The following is a 26,144-nucleotide window of genomic DNA, read 5'->3' as shown; positions in this document are numbered from 1 at the left end:
CCGCTCTCCGCTGTGTCTCGGCTGTTTTCAATCCACGCCGAGCCGGAGCGGATTGCGGGAGAAGCCGGGATAGGGCTGCGGAGCGGCGGCGGAGGGAGGGGTGTGGGTCAGGCGAGCGGCGGGCAGGCCGGAGGGTGTGGGGGGAGCGGGGCCCTTGGTGAGTGGCGGCGCGGCGGTGGCAGAGCGGGGTGAGGGCGGAGGTGAGCGGCGGGAGCGGTCGGGGACGGGAGGGGACAGGGCGGTCAAGGGCTCCGTCCTGGCTGGACGGGAGTGTGGGAAAGGTGAGAGGAGTGGGGAGTCGGTGCCGGGGAAAGGGGTGGGGGTTAGGGGTAGGCGGCTCGGTCCGGGCTGGAGCAGAGGATCGGGGGTCGCTCCTCAGTGGGCGGAGGAAGGATGAAGGGAGGCCGGGGGGCGGTCCCGGATGGACGGGGAGACGTGAGGGGAGCCGGGGGACTCGTTCCGGGTGGGAGTGAATGAGGGGAGTCGGGGGGTTCATTCCTATGGACGGGGAGACGTGAGAGGAGTCGGGGGGCTCGTTCCGAGTGGGAGTGAGAGGAGTCGGGGGGTTCGTTCTGGATCATTCTAGATAGAGAGGGAGCAGTGAGGGGAGTCGGGGGGTTCATTCTGGATGGAAGTGAGGGGAGTCGAGGGGCTCGTTCCGATGGACGGGGACACGTGAGGGGAGTCGGGGGGGCTCGTTCTGGATGGATGGGGAGACGTGAGGGGAATTGGGGGGGTCGTTCCATATAGAGGTGAGGGGCATCAGGGGGTTCATTCTAGATTGTTCCAGAGAGGCAGGGAGCAGTGAGGGGAATCAGGGGGCTCATTCTGAGTGGGAGTGAGGGGAGTCGGGGGGGCTCGTTCTGGATGGATGGGGAGACGTGAGGGGAATTGGGGGGTTCGTTCCATATAGAGGTGAGGGGCATCAGGGGGTTCATTCTAGATTGTTCCAGAGAGACAGGGAGCAGTGAGGGGAATCAGGGGGTTTGTTCTAGATCGTTCCAGAGAGACAGGGAGCAGTGAGGGGAGTCGGGGGCTCGTTCTGGGTGGGAGTGAGGGGAGTCGGGGGGCTCGTTCTAGATCGTTCCAGAGAGACAGAAGTGAGGGGAGTCGGGGGGCTCATTCCGGGTGGGAGTGAGGGGAGTTGGGGGGGTCATTCTGGATGGACAGGGAGACGTGAGGGGAGTCGGGGGGTTCATTCCATATAGAGTGGAGGGAGTCGGGGGCTTCATTCCGGATGGACGGGGTAGAGGGGCTGAGAAAAGCTGCGGAGGGCCCGGGGGTCGGTCCCGGGTGCGTGAAGGGACCGAGGGGTTGGTCCTGGGCAGATGGGAGGGGTCGGGAGTCGGCCCTGGGTGGATGAGGGGGATTTGGGAGTGGCTGAGTGCTCTCAGGGTGTGTTTGGGGTGGGCCCTGGGAGCCCCGGGGTGACGGTGCTGCGCTGTGAAAGTGTCAGGGTGTGTGGGGACGGGAAGGGAGCAGGGGCTGTTCGTGGAATTGGGGATTGTCCTGAGTTGGAAGGGATCCCTGAGGAGCCCGGCTCAGCTGTGGAATCCAGGCAAATCCAGGCTCTGCGAGGAGTTTTGCCATGGTGATTTGTGCAGGCAGGGCTGAGCCCTTGGGATGCTGGGGGAGCACTGAAAATGAGGGGGTTGGGGGGTGCAGGAACGGGGGTGCAGTGTAGGAGGGAGGAGGAGATTACACCTGGGAGAAACTTCTGTCAGCTGGGCTGGGAAAATTTAGGGAAAAACCTCAATCAGGCGTGGGGAGGGAGGTTGGCACAGGTGGAGGAGAAGCAGGATGCTTTGGAAAGGTTTGGTTTTGGGATCTTTGTTGGCAGGAGGAACCTGGGGCTGGGAAGGGGCACGTTCCAGGTGTGGAGCTGCAGCTGGGAGGTGTCAAAGGGAGTGACTGAAAGCTTGTGCTGAGTTTTGGGGAGCTGCAGAGGGTTGGGTTTGGGACTGTGGGTGTTCCTGTGCCCCTCCATGGAAAAAAACTTTGTGCTTGGGAGAGAAAGTGCCAAGATTTGAACCCCAAAGTGTGACAGAGGGAGATGAATGTTGGCATGGATCCAAAGCCCTGGAGTTGTGAGGGCCATCCCTGGACAGTAAGACCTGCAAACGAGGGTTTGTTTGTAGGGAAAGCTGATTTGGGAAAGCTGCAGAGGGGTTTTTGGGGGTGGGGGACCTGAACTTGCTCTGTTTGCCACGGGGATGAACAGGAGGAGCTCCTCAGGCTGGCACCAGGGGCTGGCAGGGGTGCCAAGGACACTGCTGGTGTCAGGAGGTGCTGCTGGCAGCAGCCTGCCTGGGCACTGGGACAATTTTCCAGTGGGAAGTGGAGGGGATTGAGAAGCTCACTGGGCAGTTTTTATTCACAGGCACAAGCCAGGCTCCGAGCGTGGTGGGAGGTGATCCCCTGTGCTGCTGCTGCCCTTGGAGCGTGTTGCCCTCACCTTGCTGGCTCTGTGTGAGGCAGGCAGGCAGCAGCCTGCCTGGGCACTGGGACAATTTTCCAGTGGGAAGTGGAGGGGATTGAGAAGCTCACTGGGCAGTTTTTATTCACAGGCACAAGCCAGGCTCCGAGCGTGGTGGGAGGTGATCCCCTGTGCTGCTGCTGCTGCCCTTGGAGTGTGTTGCCCTCACCTTGCTGGCTGTGTGTGAGGCAGGCAAGACTCTTCCCTGGTGATTTTTCTGGACAGAGCAGCTTGGACTTGAGCCCAAGATCCCAAAATGAGTTCCATGCTGAGCTCTGCCCTGAGGAACCTCCCCGTGTCCTCAGCCTGGGCTGCTGGGGCCTGTGAGTATCTTTAGCTTTTATTGGTGGGCATAAAGCTCTGGTTGAAGTGTTGGGTTTGGAATGGATGCTGGGGTCTGAACCTGCCCTGTTCTCACCTTTAAAAGGCTGACAGTGTTTTATTTTTTAATCCAAATTACATTGTTGCCTTGTTTGTTCCTTCCTGCATCGTATGGGGAGGAGTCTTGAGTTCACAGAAAGTGTGTCAGGTTTCTGGACAGAGTAAACCACCCCACAGGTGGACAGGTGTCTTACAGTGACATCATTTGCTTTTCCAACCCTTCTTACAGAGACTAGAACTGCTTCTAACATTTTTTTGGCTTTTTTTTTTCCTTTTCTTGTTTTCCAGTCACTCGATCACTCAGCTGCTCCTCGCAGTTCCAAGCTGCAGGTAAGGGGAAAACACCAGAATCTCAGTGGGTCTGTGCTAGACAGGGCTGTTTTGGAAGCTTAAATCTTAGAAATGGAGCTGGATGCAGAGTGGTTCAGGTGTTCCTGAAAAGCTGCAAGCAAGGAAAACTTCAGGCAAACCAGTGTTTGCAGCAGAGTCCTCTCATCCCCTGAGTGCCCTGGCTCCCAGCAGCCATTCCCAGTTTTTAGTCACAGCCCACAGTGAGTGGTTGGGGTGATCCATGCTCTGGGTTCACTGTGGGGGTTGCTCAGGTGACTCAGGCTTTGGGATTTTGGGAACAGGCCTGGACAGCAGCTCCCCATCATCCCCTGGGCTTTGGAAAGAGCCTGAAGGAATCTCCAGACAGTGCTGGAGTTTTGTCCTGGCACTGGCCTGTGGAATGATGCTGGGTCATGATATCCCTTGTCTCAAACCTCTCCCACTGGGGAGAGAATTTCTTCCCATTAGGAAGGAACTCTTGGCTGTGAGGGTGATGAGGCACAGGCCTCATCCCTGGGAGTGTTCCAGTCCAGGTTGGATGGAGCTGGGGGCACACAGAAAGTGTCCTTGCCCATGGCAGGGGGTGGCACTGGATGAGCTTTGAGGTCCCTTTCTACCCAAACCATTCCAAGATTCCAACTCAGGTGTCCTACCTTCCCTGCCTTTCACTTACACACCAAAAAAGGACATTTTTTCTTTGTTTTCTACAAGTCTTTGCAGGATCTATATGAAAATTGCTGATATTCTTGTCACCATCACTTCTCTCTTCACAGCCCAGCCAAAGACTAAGAAGAGCTTGGGCAAAACTGGGGTGAAGAATGTGGTGGTGGTGGAGGGTGTCCGCATTCCCTTTCTGCAGTCTGGCACCACGTGAGTATCAGAGAGGAGTGAAACCCAGAAAACACCCCCTGACTTGGTTAAAACTCAGCTCTTTCTGAGGAAAAAATCTCACTTCTTCATTTAATGTAGTTATTCTTGGGGCCTAAAGGCTCAGGAGGTGCCCTGAGTTGGGCTGCTGCAGTTTTTGCAGCTTATTTAGTGCAGGAATGTGGTTTGAAGAAGGTTGTTCCTGTGTTTGAATCCTGGGAAGAGTGAGGATTTATGGAGCATGTCTAGAGGAAGCAGTTGGAGAATTTATAGCAGATGAAGCAACAAGTTTGACAGAACTGGCAGGACAGGGGCCAAGAATCTGCTGTAGGCTCTTCTTCCTGGATTGCTGTGCCACCAAATCCACAGCTGAACTAGAGCCACACCTGACTGTCAGGATGGAGAAGGGATTTCTTTATCTGCTCCCTGCTGCTTTTCTGTGGGTTTAGTGCAGTGATTGCAGCCACTCTGCTCTGGAGCCAGGCTGGCAGAGCTGGGGGTGCTCACCTGGAGAGGAGAAGGATCCAGGGAGAGCTAAGAGCCTGGGGGGGCTCCAGGAGAGCTGCAGAGGGACTGGGGACAAGGATGGAGGGACAGGACACAGGGAATGGCTCCCACTGCCAGAGGGCAGGGCTGGATGGGAAATTGGGAATTGGGAATTGTTCCCTGGCAGGGTGGGCAGGCCCTGGCACAGCTGGGGCTGCCCCTGGATCCCTGGCAGTGCCCAAGGCCAGGCTGGACACTGGGGCTGGGAGCACCTGGGACAGTGGCAGTGTCCCTGCCATGGCAGGGGTGGCACTGAATGAGATTTAGTGTCTCTTCCAACCCAACCCAATCTCTGATTCCTTGAAATTTTTGCTCAGAAGCTCAGTGGAGCATTTCTGGTCCATCCCCAGCTCTTGCTGATCACAGGAGAATTCTGTCCTGATTTCTGTACTGAGAATTCTGCACTGATCTGAGTTTCTTCCTCTGCTCTTCACCTTCCAGGTATGCTGATCTGATGCCACATGACTTAGCCAGAGCAGCACTGCAGTAAGTAAATGGAACTCTGGGAGGGCTCAGAATTCTTGTTAAACTGCTGAGGCTTCAGAGTTGCAGAGCCAAGGCTCTGGGCTTGGTTCTGAACAGTTCAGATGCTTTATTTTTCCTGGCCTCCCTCCATAGTAGTGGGTGGCTTAAGCACTGGGGTTTGTGTTGTTTTTGGGGGTTTTCAGTAGGTTGGTGTTGATGCAAAGAGATGCTGGTGGTGACAAATTTTGGTGAATTTGATTCCCAACTGTAGTTTTCCAGACACAGACATCAGAGCTGCTGTTGAGGTGTGCTCACATTTGGTGGGAAAAACAACCTGGGCAGCACAGAGGAAATGAAGTGACAAGGATATGGAGCTAATTCTGTAACCCTCCTGTTCTGAGGGTCAATAGCAGTGGGTTTGTTCTGTTGAGAGGCAGAGCAAAGTGCTGTGGGGAGAAGGCTTGGAGAAGCCTGGAGATGGCTGCCCCATCCCTGGCAGTGCCCACGGCCAGGCTGGACCCTGGGAGCACCCTGGGACAGGGGAAGTGTCCCTGCCATGGCAGGGGTGGCACTGGGTGAGCTTTGAGGTCCCTTCCCACCCAAACCATTCTGGCATTTGATGATTCTCTGAGCCGTTTTGTGGAAGGAGAGCTGTAAGGGCTAAAAAGTAATTGCTTTAATGAAGTTCTGTAATGATTTATAGTAAAATTATCACCAAGATTGATTGCAGCCCATAATCAGCTACACTTCCCACAGGGCCTACATGCACATGAGATTTCTTCTGAGGGGGTGACAGAAGCTGTGGCTCTACTGTTGCCTTGTTCTGCAGCCAAGCTGGCAGGAAGAGGATGTTGGAGAGGTTTTTATTCATGTGATGCAAATTCCTTTTGTTTTGATCCTCTCCTTAGGGGCCTGCTGACCCGGACCAGTGTCCCAAGGGATGTTGTTGATTACATTGTTTATGGTACAGTTATCCAGGAGGTGAAAACCAGTAATGTTGCCAGAGAGGTGGGTTCTGTGCAGCATTCCCCTGGGAGTCTGATTTCTTCAACTGCTCTGATCCTTGCTAAAAAATTATTTCCCATTATTATTGTTTGTTTATATATGATTTGAAAGCATGAAATAGTTGTGTAGTATTGTCTGTTAACTGAGTTCCTGGGATTATAAAGGAAAATTATTTTGGGATTCTCTGTTGAAATCTGCTACAGATGTCATTTAGCATCATTTTTTTATCAGATTTTCATATTCCAATGCTGTGGAGCCCCTGCTTGATTCTTCCCTGCAAAGGAAAGTCTTGTTGAGGGTTGCTGATCCCTCAGCTCCTAAACACCAGTTGGATTGAGCACTGCCTTCCCCAACTCCCTGGGAGGATCAGAGTGTGCAGTGAGGGTTTGCTTTCTTGTGGCATTCATTTATTTATTTGAGCTGCCTGCTCAGACACAACATTCTCAGGATCTGAAGTGGAGCAGCTTTGCTGCCCTTTGTTCCACCAGCCAGAAAACACAATTCCTGTATTATCCCCAGAGCAGCTGATCCTCTGGAGTCATGTGCCAGGCAGCCTGATCTTTGCTAACCTGGAGCCTCTGCACCTGGATAAATCCATGATGTAACCTGGGCTCCCTGTGCAGCCTCAGCCTCGTGAATGCAAGCCCTGCCTTTGGTCACCTGCCAGTCAGATGGGGCTGCAGGGTAATTTTAACTTGGGAACAACTGCTGAACTTTCATCTAGTTGGCCACATCCCAAGTAGGGAAGGTCTCTGGGCTGCTCACATGAGTCACTGCTCTGCAGTTTGCTGCTCTCTGTGAAGCCACTCAGCCTTGTGCTGAGTGGTCTAAATCACCTTTTCACATGTTGGCTTTGCCAATAAGGTGAAGCAAAGTCGATGTGGAGTAGTTGGAGGCTCTTTTGATGTGGTTTTTTTTAAATGTGGGGTGTGATTAGTTTGTTAAAAAAAAGTGGAGGGGCAGTGACTGTTCTGAGCATGGCCTCAGCTCCTGCTCCAGAATCTGGGGAAGGGAAGAGCTGCTGCCATAATTAACTGGATGAAAACTCCATGTCTCTGTCTTCATCTCCACCTGGCAAGGTGTGCTGGGCAGGGGCAGCTCTGGCCTGGGAGCAGCAGCTGTAGGTTTAACACCCCTCTTGTTGTTGTAGGCTGCCTTGGGAGCAGGGTTCTCTGACAAAACTCCGGCCCACACCGTCACCATGGCCTGCATTTCCTCAAACCAGGCCATGACCACAGGTATGTGGGCTGCAAGAACAAGCTGTGGGGTTGAGAGGGAGCTTGGGAATTCTTTTACAGCATTTATTCAACTGGCACTGCTTGTGAATGTAAAAAAAACAACTGAAGAAATGCTGGAATGGAAGGAAAAATGGGATTTAGCCTCGAGAAGAGGAGTCTCAGGGCTCTGCACAATTCCCTGACAGGAGGGGACAGCCAGGGGGAAGTTGGGTTCTGCTCCCAGGGAACAGGGACAGGATGAGAAGGAACAGCCTCAGGCTGTGCCAGGGGAAGGTCAGGATGGACATCAGGAGGAATTTTTCCCAGGAAAGGATGGTCAGGCACTGGAAGGAGCTGCCCAAGGAATGGTGAAGTCCCCATCCCTGGAAGTGTGTGGGGAATTCCTGGACATGGCACTCAGTGCTCTGGGCTGGTGACAAGGTGGAGATCAGTCACAGGTTGGGTTTGATGGTCTGGGAGGTCTTTTCCACTCTCAGTGATTCTGTGGAGGTTTTTTAGCCAGCAAAATACAAGATGAACTGAGTGGCTGCTGTAGGCCTGCAGCAGCATCTCTGCTCAGTGTCTGTGTTTGTTTGGGAGGTAAAGAGTGACCATGGTGAGAAAGTTGCTCCTTTCAGGCTCCTTTTATCTTTGCCTTAGCCTAACCAGGGCTAAAAAATGGAGACACAGCTCAAACTGCTGGCGCTGTCCTTCCCTCCCTGCTCTGTGTGACAGCAAGTGGCAGCCAAGTGACAGCAGCTCATGTGTAACCCAGCCATGGTCAGGGGCTCCAGGAGGAGTGGCCAGGGCTCTGTTGGGGTGCCAGTTTTCAACTTCCCTTTTTCCCTGTTGAGGTCAGGGTTGAAGGCACTCGAGAAGATAGTTCAGGTGTTTATTATTTCTTACCCATGTTAGAGTGTCACAGCAGTGAGTTCTGCAGTTCTTCACTAACAGGGCACAAAATGGCCAACTGTCTCTTGTTACAGGGTCTTTGAAGGCTAAATTATCCAATTAAGAAATGACATTTAAATTCTTTTCACTTTTAACCCAATAACTAATCCCTCAAAAGTCCGCAGGGTGGGCTTTTCTGTCCAATTACAAAATACCACACAAACCCGTGGAGAAGAAGGAAGAAGAAGGTAGGGAAAGAGACAACCTGCCACCACTTCAAAACCTCCATCTTGCCCCATATATATGACTATATTCTAAAACCCCAAACTCTGAGTTTCCCACCCTGTGCTGTCACCCACTTCTAACCAACTCCACACCCACAATCCCAGTGCTCTCAATCAATTCTGGAAGCCTTCTCCAGGTCAAATGCAATGTTCTCTTGGGGGTTGGAGTCTGCCAGCACAGAAATCTGAAATTCTCAGGGCTCCAGCAAGGGGTGAGTGGCCCTGCCCTGGCAGTGTTCCTGTCCCTGCAGGTGTGGGGATGATTGCAGCTGGCCAGTGTGACGTGGTGGTGGCCGGCGGCGTGGAGCTCATGTCCGACGTCCCCATCCGCCACAGCAGGAAGATGAGGAAGACCATGCTGACCCTGAACAGAGCCAAGACCCTGGGCCAGAAGCTCTCCCTCATTTCCAAAATTCGCCCTGACTACTTTGCTCCCGAGGTATTTTTTTGGTTTTTCAGGCATTTAGATGTTTAGTGAGCTGGTTTAGGATTTAAGATGGGTGAGGTGGCTCCTGGCGTTCACCATGACCAATCTCTGTCCTCTGCTTTGGGTTAAATCACTGATTCATGCATCTCACAGCATTTGGGCCCCTGCTTTTCCTTCACACATGTTCATCTTCAGTAAACCCAATTTAGTGCAAAACCTCCTTCACTGCTACTCCTTCCTGCTACTCCTAGAAAAACTGTGCTGCAGATGACAGAAATAGAAGGTTTTTTCCCATAAATATAAAGGTTATTCTGAATTGTCAGAAGAATTCTAGGGTCAGAGGAATTTTACTAGATAATAGCAGTTACCCCCTTAGTATTAGACAGAAATATCCTCAGTGTGTTAATTTAATTAATGCATCTTAAATGTACCTTATGATTCCTGTACCTGGCCAAATCCTGCCAGGGGCTGGATGTGTTCAGCTCCCCTGAAGAGCATCCACAGGGCCATGTCAGGAGCAGAGTGAGCCACTGCCCTGTCCTGGGGGCCTTGGGGGGGTGATTTACAACGTGGTGAGGATGGAAAGGGGCAGCACTTCCTTCCCACCCTGAGCTTTCCACATGGAAACTGCATCCATGTAATTCCCTTTAGTGAGTGCAGTGAGGCCCAGGTTAAGTGTGGCAGAGCAGACATCCCAAATCCAAAATAAGATATGAAAATATCAGACTTGAGTGCATGCAGGGATTTCCTGAGTGCTGCTGGAAGAACTAAAATTAAGCCAAGATCACCTCTGAGCTCTGCTTGTGGATGAGGAGGTGTCTGACAAGGAGTTTTGAGCTCTCAGGATGTGGTGTTTGAGCTGAACCCAAAAGGTCTGGTCACCCTTTGTCATGGATTCTGTGTCTTGGTTTGAAGAAACAGGTGTCTGCTGAGGAAGGCAGGAGCCAGCCTCCCTAGAAATGGAAAATGTAAACCCTCTCTTTCCAAATGATGATTTTGAATTTAAGGGTGTCTCAGGCAAAGATACAGGAGCAGGAATAACAGCTCTTTGTTAGGAAAATTAAAATACAAATGCAATCATACAAACAAATAAAAACAACACTGCCAGAGTCAGAGCAGGAGCTGAGCCCCTGTGGGTCAGGGTGGTGGCACAGCCCCATCCCATGGGGGCTCAGCCCTCCTGCAGTGCCAGCTGTGCTTCTGCTGGAGCAGGGATCCTGCACAAGGCTGGAGTTTTCCTCTGGAGCTCCAGGGCTGCTGGAGATGGGCCTGGTGTTCCTCTGGGAATGCAGGGCAGGAGAAAGCTGCTCCTTGGGAATGCAGTGGGCAAAGGCTGCTGTGCTGTTCCAGGCTCAGATTGTATCCAGGTAGGAATGCTTGGCTCCTCCCCTGGGCAGAGCATCTCCCAGTGGGATGATGGAATTTGATCAGCCATGCAGGGGCACTCACTGGCCATGGGCAGAAGATAATTAATAATTAATGACCCATGAACAGAAGATATCTCCTGTGGTATTTTCTGAGACCCCCATCGTGGTGAGGAAATGATGAATCTGACTCCATGTTTTTAGAAGGCTAATCTATATTCTATTAAAGAATGATTCATATCATATCATATCATATCATATCATATCATATCATATCATATCATATCATATCATATCATATCATATCATATCATATCATATCATATCATATCATATCATATCATATCATATCATACTAAAGAATAGAGAAAGGATACAGACAGAAGGCTAAAGGATAATAATTAAAAACTTGTGACTCTCTCCAGAGTCTTGACACAGCTTGGCTGTGCTTGGCCATTAAATAAAAACAATTCACATGAAACCAATGAAACAAGCACCTGTTGGTAAACAATGTCCAGAGCAACAAAACACAGGAGAAGCAAATCAGGTAATTATTGTTTTCAATTTTTTCTCTGAAGCTTCTCAGCTTCCCAGGAGCAAAGTCCTGGGCAAAGAGATTTTTCAGAAAATATGACAGTGACAGTCTCCTGGAGGGAGGATTGGTTGTGGAAGAGATAAATAAACTGCCCAATGAACAGAAGATAACTGCTCCACAGATAGGAATAGAGTACATTTTCAACCTAAAACACCCTATTAAATGTACAGGCAGCTCTCAACACAGTTCTGCAACCCCTGCAGTAAGCAGCAGCCTGAAACTTGGTTTTTTTTTTCCCAAAATCTTGGAAAGGGCCGGTTTCTCTGACACATTCCTGAGTCTGTCACCGTCTGATTGCCGTGTGCTAATTAACAGTGAGAACGGCCTCTCTCAGACCTTGGGGCTCAGCTCTGTGTGCTCCCAGGGGGGTTTTTCCCCCAGCTGTGCTGACTCTCCCTCCCTGGTGGCAGCTCCCAGCCGTGGCAGAGTTCTCCACCAGCGAGACCATGGGGCACTCTGCCGACCGCCTGGCCGCCGCCTTCGGCGTCTCCCGCCTGGAGCAGGACGAGTACGCGCTGCGCTCCCACACGCTGGCCAAGAAAGCCCAGGACGAGGGGCTGCTGCTGGACGTGGTGCCCTTCAAAGTGCCAGGTGACAGTGCCCTCACTGCTGGGGGGCAGCGCCCAGGACGAGGGGCTGCTGCTGGACGTGGTGCCCTTCAAAGTGCCAGGTGACAGTGCCAGGGCCAGCCCTCACTGCTGGGGGGCAGTGCTGGGGGTCTGGGTGGGTTTTGTCAGGTTTTTTGTCGCTGGAGAACGGCTGGCGTGGGGAGGCGTTTGTAAACGGGATGGTTGAAGGTGTGAACGCAGAAGCATGGAATGGTTTGGGTGGGAAGGGGACAGTGAACGTCACCCAATTCCAGCCCTGGCACCTTCCACTGGCCCAGGGTGCTGCCAGCCCCCATGTCCAACCTGGCCTTGGACATTCCCAGGGATCCAGGGGCAGCCACAGCTGCTCTGGGAATTCCATCCCAGCCCCTCCACATCCTCCCAGGGAAGAGTTCCTTCCCAATACCCTTCCCAATATCCCACTTAACCCCGTTGGAACCTGAAATGCAGGGAACTCTCAGAACTCTGGGCCTATAAGCCAAGCTTAGAATTAAACACAGGGTTTGATCTGAAACCTTAGGAAAAGCTTCCAAACTTCAATGCGATAATGTAGATTTATAATTTAAAGCAGAGACACGTTAAGCTAAGTGAAGGAAAGTTTAGAGTTTTAGAGTTCAAGATATAGAAAAAATAAAGTAGTTACCAAGGTAAACAAGAAGTTTAGAATGCAGTACTGTAGGTTTGTGTGTTATAACATGACTGGCTAAGAAAGATTACACTGCAGCACGAGTCCATAATATGAAATATTTAAGGATTGGGCCAAAACCATAAATATCCTTGTTGGCAGTGTTTTATTGGTCACTAACTCCTTAAAAGGTCTTGTGGCCTTCTGAGCCATGCAGTGAAGGTGTGAGCAGAACTCACCCTTCCTGGCTATGTAGAAGATAAGAAAAATAAATCACATCATCTAAAAAGCTCAGAGATCCCCTCTCTAACTCATTCAAAACTCCTTCAAAAATCCCCATCTAACCTTGCCCTCTATCTTAACTTTACATATCTAAATTTTTTCTTGCCAACCCCACATCTGTGCTAATGAGGTGACAGAGCAAGGAAAATCAGGACAGTTGGACATGGAATCCCCCTGCTCTTCCACCAGGCAAGAGAAACCACCTTTATACCCCAGAATATCAACAGCAAACACAAGCCCAACAAAATCCCAGTCTGCTAACTCAGGTGCTGGATGGGAAGAGCTGGAATGTGGCAGGTTCCAGTTCACCAGGCCTCACACTCCTTGCTGGGAGATGAAATAATTTGGGGAGAACCTTCAAGCTGCCCTTCCATGGCTTGAGCTGGTGTCCCCATCACTCCCCAGGAGCCAGGGGACACACTTGGCTGCAATACCTGTTCATTTGGGTACTCTAATTGGTGTCCTGGAGAAATTTTCCTTGTAGATCCATGGTTCCATGTGGTCTTTATGATACAATTAGTACTTTTTCTTAACAGGCTTATTTAGCAGTTGGATATATTTGGGTTTTCCCAGTGCTCTTTATTCCTCAAGCACAGCATGTAAATGTAAACTGATTTAAGGCCAGTTCTCCATTTAGGCTTTTTAACCTAAATTTAAATTCTCTTCTCAACTGGGTTTCCCATGTGGTAATTTTTCCTTCCAGTAAACAGATGGCAGTGTCATGGCAGCACTTTGTTTTTACTGTCATCTGAGGGAAAGTGAGGTAGCTTCAATTTTCAAGTGCTGTTTTTAGCCACGTTAAGTATCCTGATTCCACAAAGAGATTTTCCTTTTTTCCCTCCTCATGCTTATCCTGAACCCCACAATCTTCTGATTTTTTTCCCCCCCCCCAGAGTCCTGATGCTGAAATCCTTGTGCATGGCTGATTTTTGTAGTTGAAATGTGTTTTTTTTTTTTATCCCTTCACCAGGCAAAGACACAGTCACCAAAGACAACGGGATCCGCCCGTCCTCCCTGGAGCAGATGGGAAAACTGAAGCCAGCCTTTGTCAAGCCCTATGGAACAGTGACAGCAGCCAACTCCTCCTTCCTGGTAATTCCTGTTCCCAGCACTGCCAGCCAGAGGGGAGGACTGTGCACCTGACCTTAGCTGTTATCATCTGGGAATGTGCCTTTTCATTTCCAGATTTTCCAGGTTGGAGCCCCGTTGTAGTCTGGTGGATTTGGGTATTGGATAGTTTCAGTTTAAAATCCGTAACAAAACCCCTGAAGTTTTGGGATGTTTGACCTGTTTGCTTCTCTGTAGCTGCTTCATGAGGGTCAATCCTTGAAAAGCCCTTGTAGGGATTCTGTCCCAGGAGAGGATTGTACATTGTACAGTAGGTTTAGTCTGAACTTCACAGAATCATGGAGTAGTTTAGGTTGGAAGGGACCTTAAAGCTCATCCAGTGCCACCCCTGCCATGGCAGGGACGCCTTCCACTATCCCAGGGTGCTCCAAACCTCATCCAACCTGTCCTTGGACACTGCCAGGGATCCAGGGGCAGCCACAGCTCTGCAGGGACAGGAGCCAGGGGATGGCTCCCACTGCCAGAGAGCAGGGCTGGATGGGAGATTGGGAATTAGGAATTGTTCCCTGGCAGGGTGGGCTGCCCCTGCATCCCTGGCAGTGCCCAAGGCCAGGCTGGATGGGGCTTGTGATGCCTGGAAGTAGAACACAAACTTTTCCAGGCAATGTTAGAAAGACAATATGAAAACAAACCTTTCCTTGAAAAACCTTCAGGTACAGAATATGGCAAAAATCCACATCCTGAATTAGATTTGTACCATTTCATACAAGGTGGGGCAGTCAGAATATCCAGCCAGTATTGTCCAGTTAGAGGAGCAGTTGGTTAAGTGATTCCCCCTGGCTTCTGCCCCATGGGAGCTCTCCTCCCCATCTCCTACCTTTTATCATGTCTGTGATTCCATAGTGCAAAGTAAAAACCCTTGGAGGAGTAACAGAAAAAAACTAAACAATATTCTAGGAGTGCATCAATAGGAGTTTGTTCACTGCTGGAAAAGTACTGGAAGTTATACCAAAGCATTTAACAGTCTACAAAGCTACAAATATATGGAAAATACATAAAAGCTGCAAACTCTGAGCACTTAGAGCCACCTGGGATAGTGGAAGTTGTCCCTGCCCATGGCAGGAGGGTGGAATTTAAGGTCCTTTCCAACCCAAACCATTCCATGAGTTGATGTGCCAAACCCACAATAATGGGTTTAATAACAACCCACATTTTTGTCATGTGGTGAGCTTGTGGCTTGTGTCATCCCAGAATTATTCTCATTTTTGGGATGGAAATGGGAGGACAGCTGAGTGTTTGGGGTCAGCAGCTTGTCCCAGGCCTAGCAGGGCTTTCAGGCTCCTCTGTCCTGGGTGGAACAATTGTCCCAAGGGTTGTGAGGAGGTGCTTCAGCACTGCGTGAGCTGGCATCATCAGTGACCATCCATCCCTCCACCTCTCAATCCAGCAGCCTTGTCCTTTGGTCCCTGTAGTTGTGGGGTGTCCTGGAGGCTCTGCTGGTGTTCATATCCTTTCTTTCTGGGGGCTCCTTGTGTGCAGACCCCTCACCCCTCACCTGGTTTCTCCCTGCCCATTCCAGACCGACGGAGCGTCGGCGATGCTGATCATGTCTGAGGAGAAGGCTCTGGCCATGGGCTACAAACCAAAGGCCTACCTAAGGTAGGAGGGGCTGCTCCAGTGACCCCTGCTCCTGCTTCCCCCTCCTCTCCCTGGCACTGACAGCCCTTTTCCTGCACAGGGATTTTGTGTACGTGTCCCAGGATCCCAAGGACCAGCTGCTCCTGGGGTAGGTGGAGATGGAGAGCATTCCCCACAGCCCCTGCTCCCACTGCAGCCCTCTCCTGCCATGATGTGGTTTTGGGAAGTGCCTCAGGAGATGCCACATCTCTCCAGGCCTTCACGAGGTGGGAGAGCAGCAGTGGCAGGAACACCCCAGGATTGCTGGGGCACCTCAGCAACAGTTCTGGGGGCTGTGCCTCCCTTGGACAGGGATGGGCCATGAGCCCAGAGAGAAGGATGTGACTGTGGAAAGGGGAGGTAGGGCTGACAGGGAACACAGATCCAAGACTGGTGTGTCTTCCCTCCTTCAGCCCCACCTATGCCACTCCCAAAGTGCTGGAGAAGGCCGGGCTCAGCCTGAGTGACATCGATGTGTTTGAGTTCCACGAGGCCTTTGCTGTAAGTGCTCTAAAGCTGGGATGGCTCCCTGTAGCCATCTGCCTTGGGTTGTTATTCCCAGTGTCACCCTCTCCTCCCTTGCAGGGCCAGATCCTGGCTAACCTGAAAGCCATGGATTCGGATTGGTTTGCACAGAACTACATGGGCAGGAAGTCAAAGGTAAGGCACACTCAGGACATTTTCCTCCTTGTCCTGCTCCTCCAGGCTCTTGTCCCCTCTCCAGCTCTCCTGGAGCCCTGCCAGGGGCTCTGAGCTCTCCCTGGATCCTTCTCCTTTCCAGGTGAGCACCCCCAGCTCTGCCAGCCTGGCTCCAGCCTTGGGAGCAGCTCTATGTCTCCTCTGGAGCCACTTTTCTCTCCAGTTCAGTGAAACTTTGGGGTTCCTGGGCTCCCTCCTGGCAGTGCTGGTGCTGCACAGCCAGGCTCTGGCTCTGTCCCGTGAGGAGCAGTGATGCTCCTTGAGCTTGGCTTAGCAAATCCCAATTGATGCAGTTTCTTTGGGATGTGAGATTTCTTTGGGATGCTGTTCCCGTTGTCGGCAGGAGGTGGAGATCCAGAGCCACTGTGGAGCTCCAGAGCCACAATCCCTGTAGAGGAGGGTGCTGAGGGCAGTGAGAGGGGCTCAGTCCTGGCAGGGCTCCCCTGAGGGGCTGCAGGTGAAGCAGGATCTCCTTTGGGGTGGTTTTATCCCCTCATCAGCCACCTGGATGTGCCATCCCGAGCTACTTCAGGCTCAGTGTTGGGATTAGGGGGGATGAGGTGTCATCCCTTCCAGCCAGGTGACATGGGGTGTGTCCCTCTGTGTCCCTGCAGGTTGGAGCCCCTCCCCTGGACAAGTTCAACACCTGGGGGGGCTCCCTGTCCCTGGGACACCCCTTTGGGGCCACCGGCTGCCGCCTGGTCATCACTGCTGCCCACAGGCTGAAGAAGGAGGGGGGCCAGTACGGCCTGGTGGCTGCCTGTGCTGCAGGAGGGCAGGTAATGGTGCTGTGCCCCAGCCTGGGGAGAGGGAGGAACCTTGGGAGAGGGCAGGAACAGCAGGACTGATCCTGCTGGGGCTCTGCAATCCTGCCTGGTGACCCCAGCTCTGGGTGCTGCCTGTTCAGAGCTCCCTCAGGCACCTCTGGCTGCTCCCATCACCACTCAGTCCTGTCCCTGTTCCCTGGGAGCAGAGCCCGACCCCCCCTGGCTGTCCCCTCCTGTCAGGGAGTTGTGCAGAGCCACAAGGTCCCCCCTGAGCCTCCTTTTCTCCAGGCTGAGCCCCTTCCCAGCTCCCTCAACCTCTCCTGGGGCTCCATTCCCTTCCCAGCTCCGTTCCCTGCCCTGGACACGCTCCAGCCCCTCCAGGTCTCTCCTGGCAGGAGGGGCCCAGAGCTGGCCCCAGCACTGGAGGTGCCCCAGCAGTGCCAGCACAGGGGACGGGCACTGCCCTGGCCCTGCTGCCACCCCAGAGCTGGCACAGCCCAGGGGTCAATGGCCTCTTGTCCACCTGGGCACACCTGGGCTCGTGTCCAGCTGCTGTGGCTCGTGTTCTTGATGCTGTGCCTGGGAGTCTGTGCCAGCAGTAATTAGTCTTGTCTGTGTTAATGAGCCATTTCTGTGATGTTTTGTCTCTCTCTGTTCCCAGGGTCACGCGATGATCGTGGAGCTGTACCCCCAGTAACAGCCCTGGCAGCTCTGTCCCTCCATCTGTGCCTGGCGATGCCATTTCAATGCACTAATAAATCCTACACCCAATCCTTCTTGGAGAGGGGATTTGTGGCCTTTGTCAATCCCTTTTAGCTACTCAGCCAGTAATTTTTATCTAATGAGCACGCTCTATTCCACTTCCAGGAGAGGAACAGTTAACACAGCTCTGAGTCTCTGCAGGCTCCTTGGAAGTGTCTGATCCCTCTGGTAACCCTTCAGGATTTCTCCCACGGGAGAACAAAAGTTATTCCAAGGCTCTGGATGGAGAATTAACTTTGGAGATCAGGAGCACGTGAAGCAGTGGAGGTGGGGGGGCTGAGAGGGGAGGTAATGCTGTGGGGAGGAGCAGCTCTGTGGGGCAGCAGGCTCAGTCCCAGGGGCTGAGCTGGGCTCTGAGGGGGGCAGTTTGCTCCACGCTGTCCAAATGCTGTTGGAATGAGCAAATTGCATCTGACGAATGAATGTCACTGATGGAACTGCAATAAATCAGGACAAAACCCAGTTCTGGCTGTTTTCTTTTCCTCCCTTCGCCTGAAATGCTTTGGGGACTCTTCCTGTGCTGGAGGCTCTGAGCTGACAGCTCTGTTGGCTCTCTGAAATCATGGAACCACAGCTGGTGAGTGGGCAGGGGCTTGCAGAGGTCACCTAATCCACCCCTGCCATGGCAGGGACATTTCCACTGTGCCAGGGTGTCCCAGTGTCCATCCCAGCCTTGGGCACTGCCAGGGATGCAGGGGCAGCCCCAGCTGTGCCAGGGCCTGCCCACCCTGCCAGGGAACGATTCCCAATTCCCAATCTCCCATCCAGCCCTGCCCTCTGGCAGTGGGAGCCATTCCCTGGCTCCTGTCCCTCCATCCTTGTCCCCAGTCCCTCTGCAGCTCTCCTGGAGCCCCTCCAGGCCCTGCCAGGGGCTCAAGGTCTTGCCAACCTTCAGGTGTGCAGGGCTGTCCTTCTCCCAAGCACTGGGAAAATAAGATCCTTGTTCTTTCTGTTTAATTTCCTCGCTCTTTTCTTGTTCCTCGTGCCTTTGTGATGCTGAGGGTGGCTGCTCTCACCTGCCAGGGAGCAGAGTTTCTCCTAAAGCCCCTCACAAACACCTTCGGGTCCTTTTTCTGGCAGAAGAAGTTTCTGCCACCCACCAGCTCCTGCCCGGCCCTGCTGCGGAGGCTCGGCTGAGATAAGGCATGGGTGCAGCACCCGGGCTGTCCTGTTCATTCTTCCTTGGAAATCTTGTGCTGCTCCAGGGGGGAGAGGGGAACTGCCAAGGCCAGAGAAAGGCCGGGATTGCTTTAGAACCACAGAATCGTTTAGGGTGGAAAAGAAAACTGGGAAAACTCACTGAGTCCCGTGCTGCCGAGGCCACCCAACACTGAGCCACAAATGCCACCACCACGCGGCTGTGGGGGAGAGGGGAACTGCCAAGGCCAGAGAAAGGCCGGGATTGCTTTAGAACCACAGAATCGTTTAGGGTGGAAAAGAAAACTGGGAAAACTCACTGAGTCCCGTGCTGCCGAGGCCACCCACCACGCGGCTGCTGAATCCCTCCCGGGATGGGCACTCCAGCCGTGCCCTGCCCACCCTGCAGGTGTTTTTTGGGGGGGTTTAACCCCCTGCAGGTGTTATTTTGGGGGGGTTTTACCCCCCTGCAGGTGTTATTTTGGGGGGGTTTTACCCCCCTGCAGGTGTTATTTTGGGGGGGTTTTACCCCCCTGCAGGTGTTATTTTGGGGGGGTTTTACCCCCCTGCAGGTGTTATTTTGGGGGGGTTTTACCCCCCTGCAGGTGTTATTTTGGGGGGGTTTTACCCCCCTGCAGGTGTTATTTTGGGGGGGTTTTACCCCCCTGCAGGTGTTATTTTGGGGGGGTTTTACCCCCCTGCAGGTGTTATTTTGGGGGGGTTTTACCCCCCTGCAGGTGTTATTTTGGGGGGGTTTTACCCCCCTGCAGGTGTTATTTTGGGGGGGTTTTACCCCCCTGCAGGTGTTATTTTGGGGGGGTTTTACCCCCCTGCAGGTGTTATTTTGGGGGGGTTTTACCCCCCTGCAGGTGTTATTTTGGGGGGGTTTTACCCCCCTGCAGGTGTTATTTTGGGGGGGTTTTACCCCCCTGCAGGTGTTATTTTGGGGGGGTTTTACCCCCCTGCAGGTGTTATTTTGGGGGGGTTTTACCCCCCTGCAGGTGTTATTTTGGGGGGGTTTTACCCCCCTGCAGGTGTTATTTTGGGGGGGTTTTACCCCCCTGCAGGTGTTATTTTGGGGGGGTTTTACCCCCCTGCAGGTGTTATTTTGGGGGGGTTTTACCCCCCTGCAGGTGTTATTTTGGGGGGGTTTTACCCCCCTGCAGGTGTTATTTTGGGGGGGTTTTACCCCCCTGCAGGTGTTATTTTGGGGGGGTTTTACCCCCCTGCAGGTGTTATTTTGGGGGGGTTTTACCCCCCTGCAGGTGTTATTTTGGGGGGGTTTTACCCCCCTGCAGGTGTTATTTTGGGGGGGTTTTACCCCCCTGCAGGTGTTATTTTGGGGGGGTTTTACCCCCCTGCAGGTGTTATTTTGGGGGGGTTTTACCCCCCTGCAGGTGTTATTTTGGGGGGGTTTTACCCCCCTGCAGGTGTTATTTTGGGGGGGTTTTACCCCCCTGCAGGTGTTATTTTGGGGGGGTTTTACCCCCCTGCAGGTGTTATTTTGGGGGGGTTTTACCCCCCTGCAGGTGTTATTTTGGGGGGGTTTTACCCCCCTGCAGGTGTTATTTTGGGGGGGTTTTACCCCCCTGCAGGTGTTATTTTGGGGGGGTTTTACCCCCCTGCAGGTGTTATTTTGGGGGGGTTTTACCCCCCTGCAGGTGTTATTTTGGGGGGGTTTTACCCCCCTGCAGGTGTTATTTTGGGGGGGTTTTACCCCCCTGCAGGTGTTATTTTGGGGGGGTTTTACCCCCCTGCAGGTGTTATTTTGGGGGGGTTTTACCCCCCTGCAGGTGTTATTTTGGGGGGGTTTTACCCCCCTGCAGGTGTTATTTTGGGGGGGTTTTACCCCCCTGCAGGTGTTATTTTGGGGGGGTTTTACCCCCCTGCAGGTGTTATTTTGGGGGGGTTTTACCCCCCTGCAGGTGTTATTTTGGGGGGGTTTTACCCCCCTGCAGGTGTTATTTTGGGGGGGTTTTACCCCCCTGCAGGTGTTATTTTGGGGGGGAGGTTTAACCCCCCGCAGGTGTTTTTTGGGGGGTTTAACCCCCTGCAGGTGTTATTTTGGGGGGGAGGTTTAACCCCCCGCAGGGGTTTTTTGGGGGGGTTAACCCCCTGCAGGTGTTTTTTGGCGGGGTTTAACCCCCTGCAGGTGTTATTTTGGGGGGGAGGTTTAACCCCCCGCAGGGGTTTTTTGGGGGGGTTAACCCCCTGCAGGTGTTTTTTGGCGGGGTTTAACCCCCTGCAGGTGTTATTTTGGGGGGGAGGTTTAACCCCCCGCAGGGGTTTTTTGGGGGGGTTAACCCCCTGCAGGTGTTTTTTGGCGGGGTTTAACCCCCTGCAGGTGTTATTTTGGGGGGGAGGTTTAACCCCCCGCAGGGGTTTTTTGGGGGGGTTAACCCCCTGCAGGTGTTTTTTGGCGGGGTTTAACCCCCTGCAGGTGTTATTTTGGGGGGGAGGTTTAACCCCCCGCAGGGGTTTTTTGGGGGGGTTAACCCCCTGCAGGTGTTTTTTGGCGGGGTTTAACCCCCTGCAGGTGTTATTTTGGGGGGGAGGTTTAACCCCCCGCAGGGGTTTTTTGGGGGGGTTAACCCCCTGCAGGTGTTTTTTGGCGGGGTTTAACCCCCTGCAGGTGTTATTTTGGGGGGGAGGTTTAACCCCCCGCAGGGGTTTTTTGGGGGGGTTAACCCCCTGCAGGTGTTTTTTGGCGGGGTTTAACCCCCTGCAGGTGTTATTTTGGGGGGGAGGTTTAACCCCCCGCAGGGGTTTTTTGGGGGGGTTAACCCCCTGCAGGTGTTTTTTGGCGGGGTTTAACCCCCTGCAGGTGTTATTTTGGGGGGGAGGTTTAACCCCCCGCAGGGGTTTTTTGGGGGGGTTAACCCCCTGCAGGTGTTTTTTGGCGGGGTTTAACCCCCTGCAGGTGTTATTTTGGGGGGGAGGTTTAACCCCCCGCAGGGGTTTTTTGGGGGGGTTAACCCCCTGCAGGTGTTTTTTGGCGGGGTTTAACCCCCTGCAGGTGTTATTTTGGGGGGGAGGTTTAACCCCCCGCAGGGGTTTTTTGGGGGGGTTAACCCCCTGCAGGTGTTTTTTGGCGGGGTTTAACCCCCTGCAGGTGTTATTTTGGGGTGGGCTGGCGGCGGCGATCCGGGAGGGCTGCGGGAGCTTCGGATGGAGCCCACTGGAACCCCGTGCCTCGGCTCCCGGGATGCCCAGGGCTCCCTTGGGCCCGGCGGGGTCGTTTGTGGGGCAGCGCTCGGGGCTGTCGTGGCACTCCCCGGGGCTGTGCCCGGGGAGCCAGCGCCCGGGCAAAGGTTCCTTTGGCTCTCCTGGTGCTGGGCACGGAGCCGGAGAGAGGTAGGAGGAAGGGGGGATAAGAAGGAGGGAGGCAGAGGTCCCGGCCGGGCGGGGGAACCGAGCGGTGCCGGGGTCCCCTGCGGGCTCGGGGCACGGCAGAGCCGGGGCTGGTGTCACCAGAGTGTCACGGCTCCTTGTGCTGGGGGGGGCACGGGGTGGGTGGCATCGAGGAGCGCGACAGCCCCCGAGTGTGTGCCCCCGGCAGGGACAGTGGGATGGCGGCTTGCCAGGGGGGAGGGCTGGGGGGGTTGTGTGGCCGGCGGGACATGGGGGGGCTGGTCCGGGGACCCCCCCCCCGCTGACGGAACCCCGATTGCAGGGAGCCAGAACAGCCCCCGTGCCCTGCCCCCGGCCCCAGATGGACCTCCCGGCGGAGGATGGGGCTGAGGCACCCCAGGAGGGGAACCCCGAGGCTGAGGTGAGAGCGGGCAGGGGCTGGGGACCCCCCCGGGACAACTGCAGTGGGGTGCCAGGGAACCCCAGCAGTGGAAGAGGAGGGAAACCCATGGATGGGGATGTGAGACCCCCACAGGTGGAGGTTTGGGGACCCCCATGAATGAAGGGTGTGGGATACCCGCAGGTGGAGGATGGGAGACCCCATGGGTAGGTGTTTGGGTGTCCAGATGGGTGGAGGATGTGAAACCCCACAGGAGGAGGTTTGGGGACCCCCATGGGTGGGGATTTCAGGGACCCCCATGGGCAGGGGACGTGGAATCCCCACGGGTGAAGGAGGGGGGATTCCTCTAGGTGAATTATTTGTGAATCCCCGGGGGCAGAGGATGGGGGACCCACCCAGGCAGGGATTTGGGGACCCCCCAGGGGCTGAGGACGGGGACGAGGGTGCAGCCACCAGCATCAGCGCAGGGATGCGACCGAGGGCTGTGCTCGGGCTGGGGCGGGGACACTGAGGCACAGAGGTGACAGCGTGACCCTGTGGCTCCCTGACGGGGACGACCACCTCCCCTTCTCCTCCCTCCAGGGGCCCGAGGGGTCGCAGCGCCCGGCGGGGCAGTGGTCGGGGGTCGAGGTGGGCTCGTGGCTGGCGGCGCACGGCGGGGCGGCGGAGCTGGCTCGGGAACACGCCCTGACGGGCCGGGGGCTGCTGCGCCTGACCGAGGGGTCCCTGCGGCGCATGGGGGTCGCCCCGCGGAGCCGGCGCCGGGAGCTGCTGCGGGAGCTGCTGCGGCTGCGGCTGCAGCAGGAGGTGCGGGAGCTGCGGAGCATCGCTGGTGGTGAGCATCCCACCCGGCACTGGAGGGCAGGGCAGGGGCTTGACACGATGGCAAGATTCGTGAAGGTTCTTTTCACTGATCTCAGGGTGCAAAAAACTGGCAGGACGAGGGGGTTTTGCAGGAATAATTAAAAAAAAAAAAAAAAAGTACTTTTATTGAATAAGGGCGCAAAAAACTGACAGGACAAGGGGGTTTTGCAGGAATAATTAAAAAAAAAAAAGTACTTTTATTGAATAACTACAGCAAAATGCATTAAGGAGAAGGGGAATAAAGGAGAGGGAAAGAATAAGGAAGAAGAGGGGAGGAAAAGAAAGGAGGTGTATAGCTAGCAGACGTGTGGATGACCAAGTCCTTCAAAGTCCAGTTGAGCCTGTCGTCTTCATATCAGGGGAGATCCCAGAAGCCCCTAGCTAAAGCAGGGGGTTTTATTATCCAAAATTGCAAGGGGGAGGAGAACAGATACCATAATCCATGATCTCAGCAGTGGGTGAGAGCCATTGTCTTCTCAGCCCAGTGGTCACCTTGCAATCTCGGCTTGTTCACTTGGCCTCCCCACACTCACCTTCCCCCCTGAGTTAGGGGTTTCTCAGTGCTTGGGGAAAGAAAAGAGGAGCTTTTCCCTGCAGGGGTCTCATGTCCCAGTCCTTGGTGGGAGGAAAAACTTCTCCCACCTCAGTCCCTTTGTCACGGTGGTCGACGGAGGGTTTGTGGTGACCACCGAGAAGGTCATTCCAGAGAGGAAGCCCAGCCAGGTCAGGAGGGTGGAGAAATTCCAGCAATTCCAGTTGCTAAGCCATGCAGGTGTGAAAGGGGACAGTGTCCCTCTCCTCATTCAAAGGGTGCAGCATCCCATGGGACAGCAAACACACCTGTGGGAACTTGGCCTGGTGGAGGACAATCCAAACAGGACCAGGATTTTAAAACAGGAACTTTTCCCTCGGTGGTCTTGGCTTTCATGATGGTCGTGAGGCAAAGAATGAGGGGAGTTTTGGACAGGCACTTCCAGGGCTGCACCCCCAGGGGGGTGGTGCTGTGAGAAAAGAGGCTCACTCTTTGAAATTTTAAAAGTTTAATAAAAGATAAAAGGGATAAAGCAAATGCACAGCCATAGCCACATGTGCACCGTTAACTAGAACAACTCTTCTTATATATTTTTCATTGCATTGGTCAAATACATATTCATGATGATTATACATATTCAAATATTCACTTGAGTTTATTTGTTCTGGGAATCCTTTAGCTTAGTTTGAGCCCTGACCTCATCTTGGAGCATGTGCCACAATGCAGACGTGATTTTGAGAGTTTTGTATTTTATTTCTTCCCTGGTCTGTGGTTTGATAATTATTGATAGAATCAGTGGTGGATTCCTCCTTGCTCTTTCAGTGTTTTTTGCCTGGTTCTTTTCAATGTTATCTTATCATACACACATTTTAGCCATTTTAACAAATACTTTCAAACAATATCAGTTATTTAACAAATTTAACCTATTAACTTAATCAACTTTTAACCAATATCAGTGACTGTTGTCAGTCAGCGACAAAAATAAAAGCATTAGTTATGATTTCACAACTACAATTACTTCTGCAAAAGTTCATGTTATAATACACAGGACATAGTGTTTATTTTATGTGAGAGCCTAAACTATAATATATTTATCACACTAAAATATGTAATCTACACAGGGATTAGGGTAATAAACATAAAAAGTGGACAAATATTATATTAAATAAATATTAAAATTAATAATAAATGCGAAATTCCAAAATTGCAAGGGGGAGGAGAACAGAATTAAAATTAATAATAAATACGAAATGATATTATATGAAAAGTTAAAAGGTGATTACAAATGGCACAAAATAATTTACAAAAGCCAATATCATAGTGAAAGCCAACAAGTACACAGTTATTTATAACAGTGTCACCTTCCCCCCTGTCCCCAGAGTGAAGATGATGTCCCTGTGGATGTCCCAGAGCCCGTGGGAGCAGAGGAGATGGCATGTGAGGACAAAGCAGCTGGGACTGAGCAAGACGTGCAGGAACGGTGCTGAGATCACTGTGACCCCCCCAAAAAAAATAATCCAGAGCCTGCCTGCTGCAGGAATTGATAAAGACAGCAAAATTTGATCCACGAGGCTGGGCAGTTACCCCAAGCAGTCCCAGAGCTGATCTTGTGTGAAACAGGGGGTCACATACACAAAGACTCTCATTGCAGTGCTGAAAAACTTTTGAAAATGTTTGCAAAAATCTATAAATGGGTCGAAAATGGCTCAGATTGTGCAATCAAGAACCCAACAAAGTGTAGTTTGTTAAAGAAACAGCCCTAACAAGGCTCACAAAATAACGCTGGGAGCCATAAAACCTGGGAATGTTCTGGGTGAACACTGGCAGATTGATTTTACTGAATTGTCCAGACAAGGGGGGGTATAAATCCAGAGCTATGAAGTTCTGGTGGATTCCTTCTGTGGGTGGCCAGAAGCCTTCCCTTGTCACACCAACCAGGTTAGGGAAGTGACTAAAGCACTGTCAAATCAAATAGATACAAAACCCCAAAAATACAATCCATCAAAAATCGGGGGTGCCTTTGGTAATGTCATCATTCACAGATTCCCACGTTATTGCAGAAGTGATACAACAACTCAGGAAAACCTTGGGAATAGCTTGGCATCTTCACACTCCTTACAGGCCCCAGGCTAGTGGCAAAGTGAATTATACAATCAAATTGAAATTGGGTAAAATATGTCAGGAAAGCTCCTTGACCTAGGTCCAAGCCTTGCCTGTTGCTCTGCTTCAAAGCAGAATTCAGCTGTGGAGCACCAGCAAAATCAGCCCCTGTGAGCTGCTCTGTGGTCGACCCCACCAAGTGCCACACTCCAGGAAACACACATGTTAAAAGGAGGGGTTGATTTGAATAATTACCTCATTTCTCTTAGTAAAACCTTGCAGGATTTGCAGTGGTTGGACACACCAGGGCATGAGTTCCAGCCAGGAGATTGGGTCTGTTTGAGTGACTGGGGAACTGCTCTGCTCCAACCAAAGTGGAAGGGACCTTCCAAGCATTGCTGACAACTTTTACCGCGTTGAAACT

At 52.8% G+C, this 26,144-nt stretch overlaps 2 protein-coding genes across 3 annotated transcripts; both read left to right on the top strand.

Annotated features, from left to right (window-relative positions):
• Window positions 1–175: 175 nt before the first annotated feature.
• Window positions 176–17,798, top strand: HADHB (hydroxyacyl-CoA dehydrogenase trifunctional multienzyme complex subunit beta). 2 transcript variants are annotated; one of them, XM_041405611.1, is made up of 16 exons: window positions 176–200; window positions 2,568–2,799; window positions 3,146–3,187; window positions 3,961–4,057; window positions 5,042–5,086; window positions 5,974–6,073; window positions 7,221–7,308; window positions 8,714–8,901; window positions 11,259–11,439; window positions 13,334–13,455; window positions 15,011–15,090; window positions 15,170–15,217; window positions 15,522–15,609; window positions 15,694–15,768; window positions 16,422–16,586; window positions 17,236–17,798. In XM_041405611.1, exons 2-16 carry the CDS (start codon window positions 2,733–2,735, stop codon window positions 17,269–17,271), a joined length of 1,422 nt encoding a protein of 473 aa, XP_041261545.1. In that variant the 5' UTR covers window positions 176–200; window positions 2,568–2,732; the 3' UTR covers window positions 17,272–17,798. The 2 variants fall into 2 exon arrangements, with proteins under 2 accessions (XP_041261545.1, XP_041261544.1); XM_041405610.1 differs by having other exon boundaries at window positions 186–281.
• A 4,387-nt stretch (window positions 17,799–22,185) lies between these two features.
• Window positions 22,186–25,107, top strand: LOC121336460 (sterile alpha motif domain-containing protein 12-like). The gene is made up of 4 exons (XM_041405604.1): window positions 22,186–22,245; window positions 22,807–23,059; window positions 23,702–23,811; window positions 25,000–25,107. Exons 1-4 carry the CDS (start codon window positions 22,186–22,188, stop codon window positions 25,105–25,107), a joined length of 531 nt encoding a protein of 176 aa, XP_041261538.1.
• The last annotated feature ends 1,037 nt before the right edge of the window (window positions 25,108–26,144 follow it).

The sequence above is a fragment of the Onychostruthus taczanowskii genome, unplaced genomic scaffold (genome assembly GCF_017590055.1).
Source record: "Onychostruthus taczanowskii isolate IOZ18803 unplaced genomic scaffold, ASM1759005v1 scaffold238, whole genome shotgun sequence".
Lineage (NCBI taxonomy): Eukaryota > Metazoa > Chordata > Aves > Passeriformes > Passeridae > Onychostruthus > Onychostruthus taczanowskii.
Note: the sequence above shows the minus strand (reverse complement) of the source record. Positions and strands in the feature narration are given on the sequence as shown.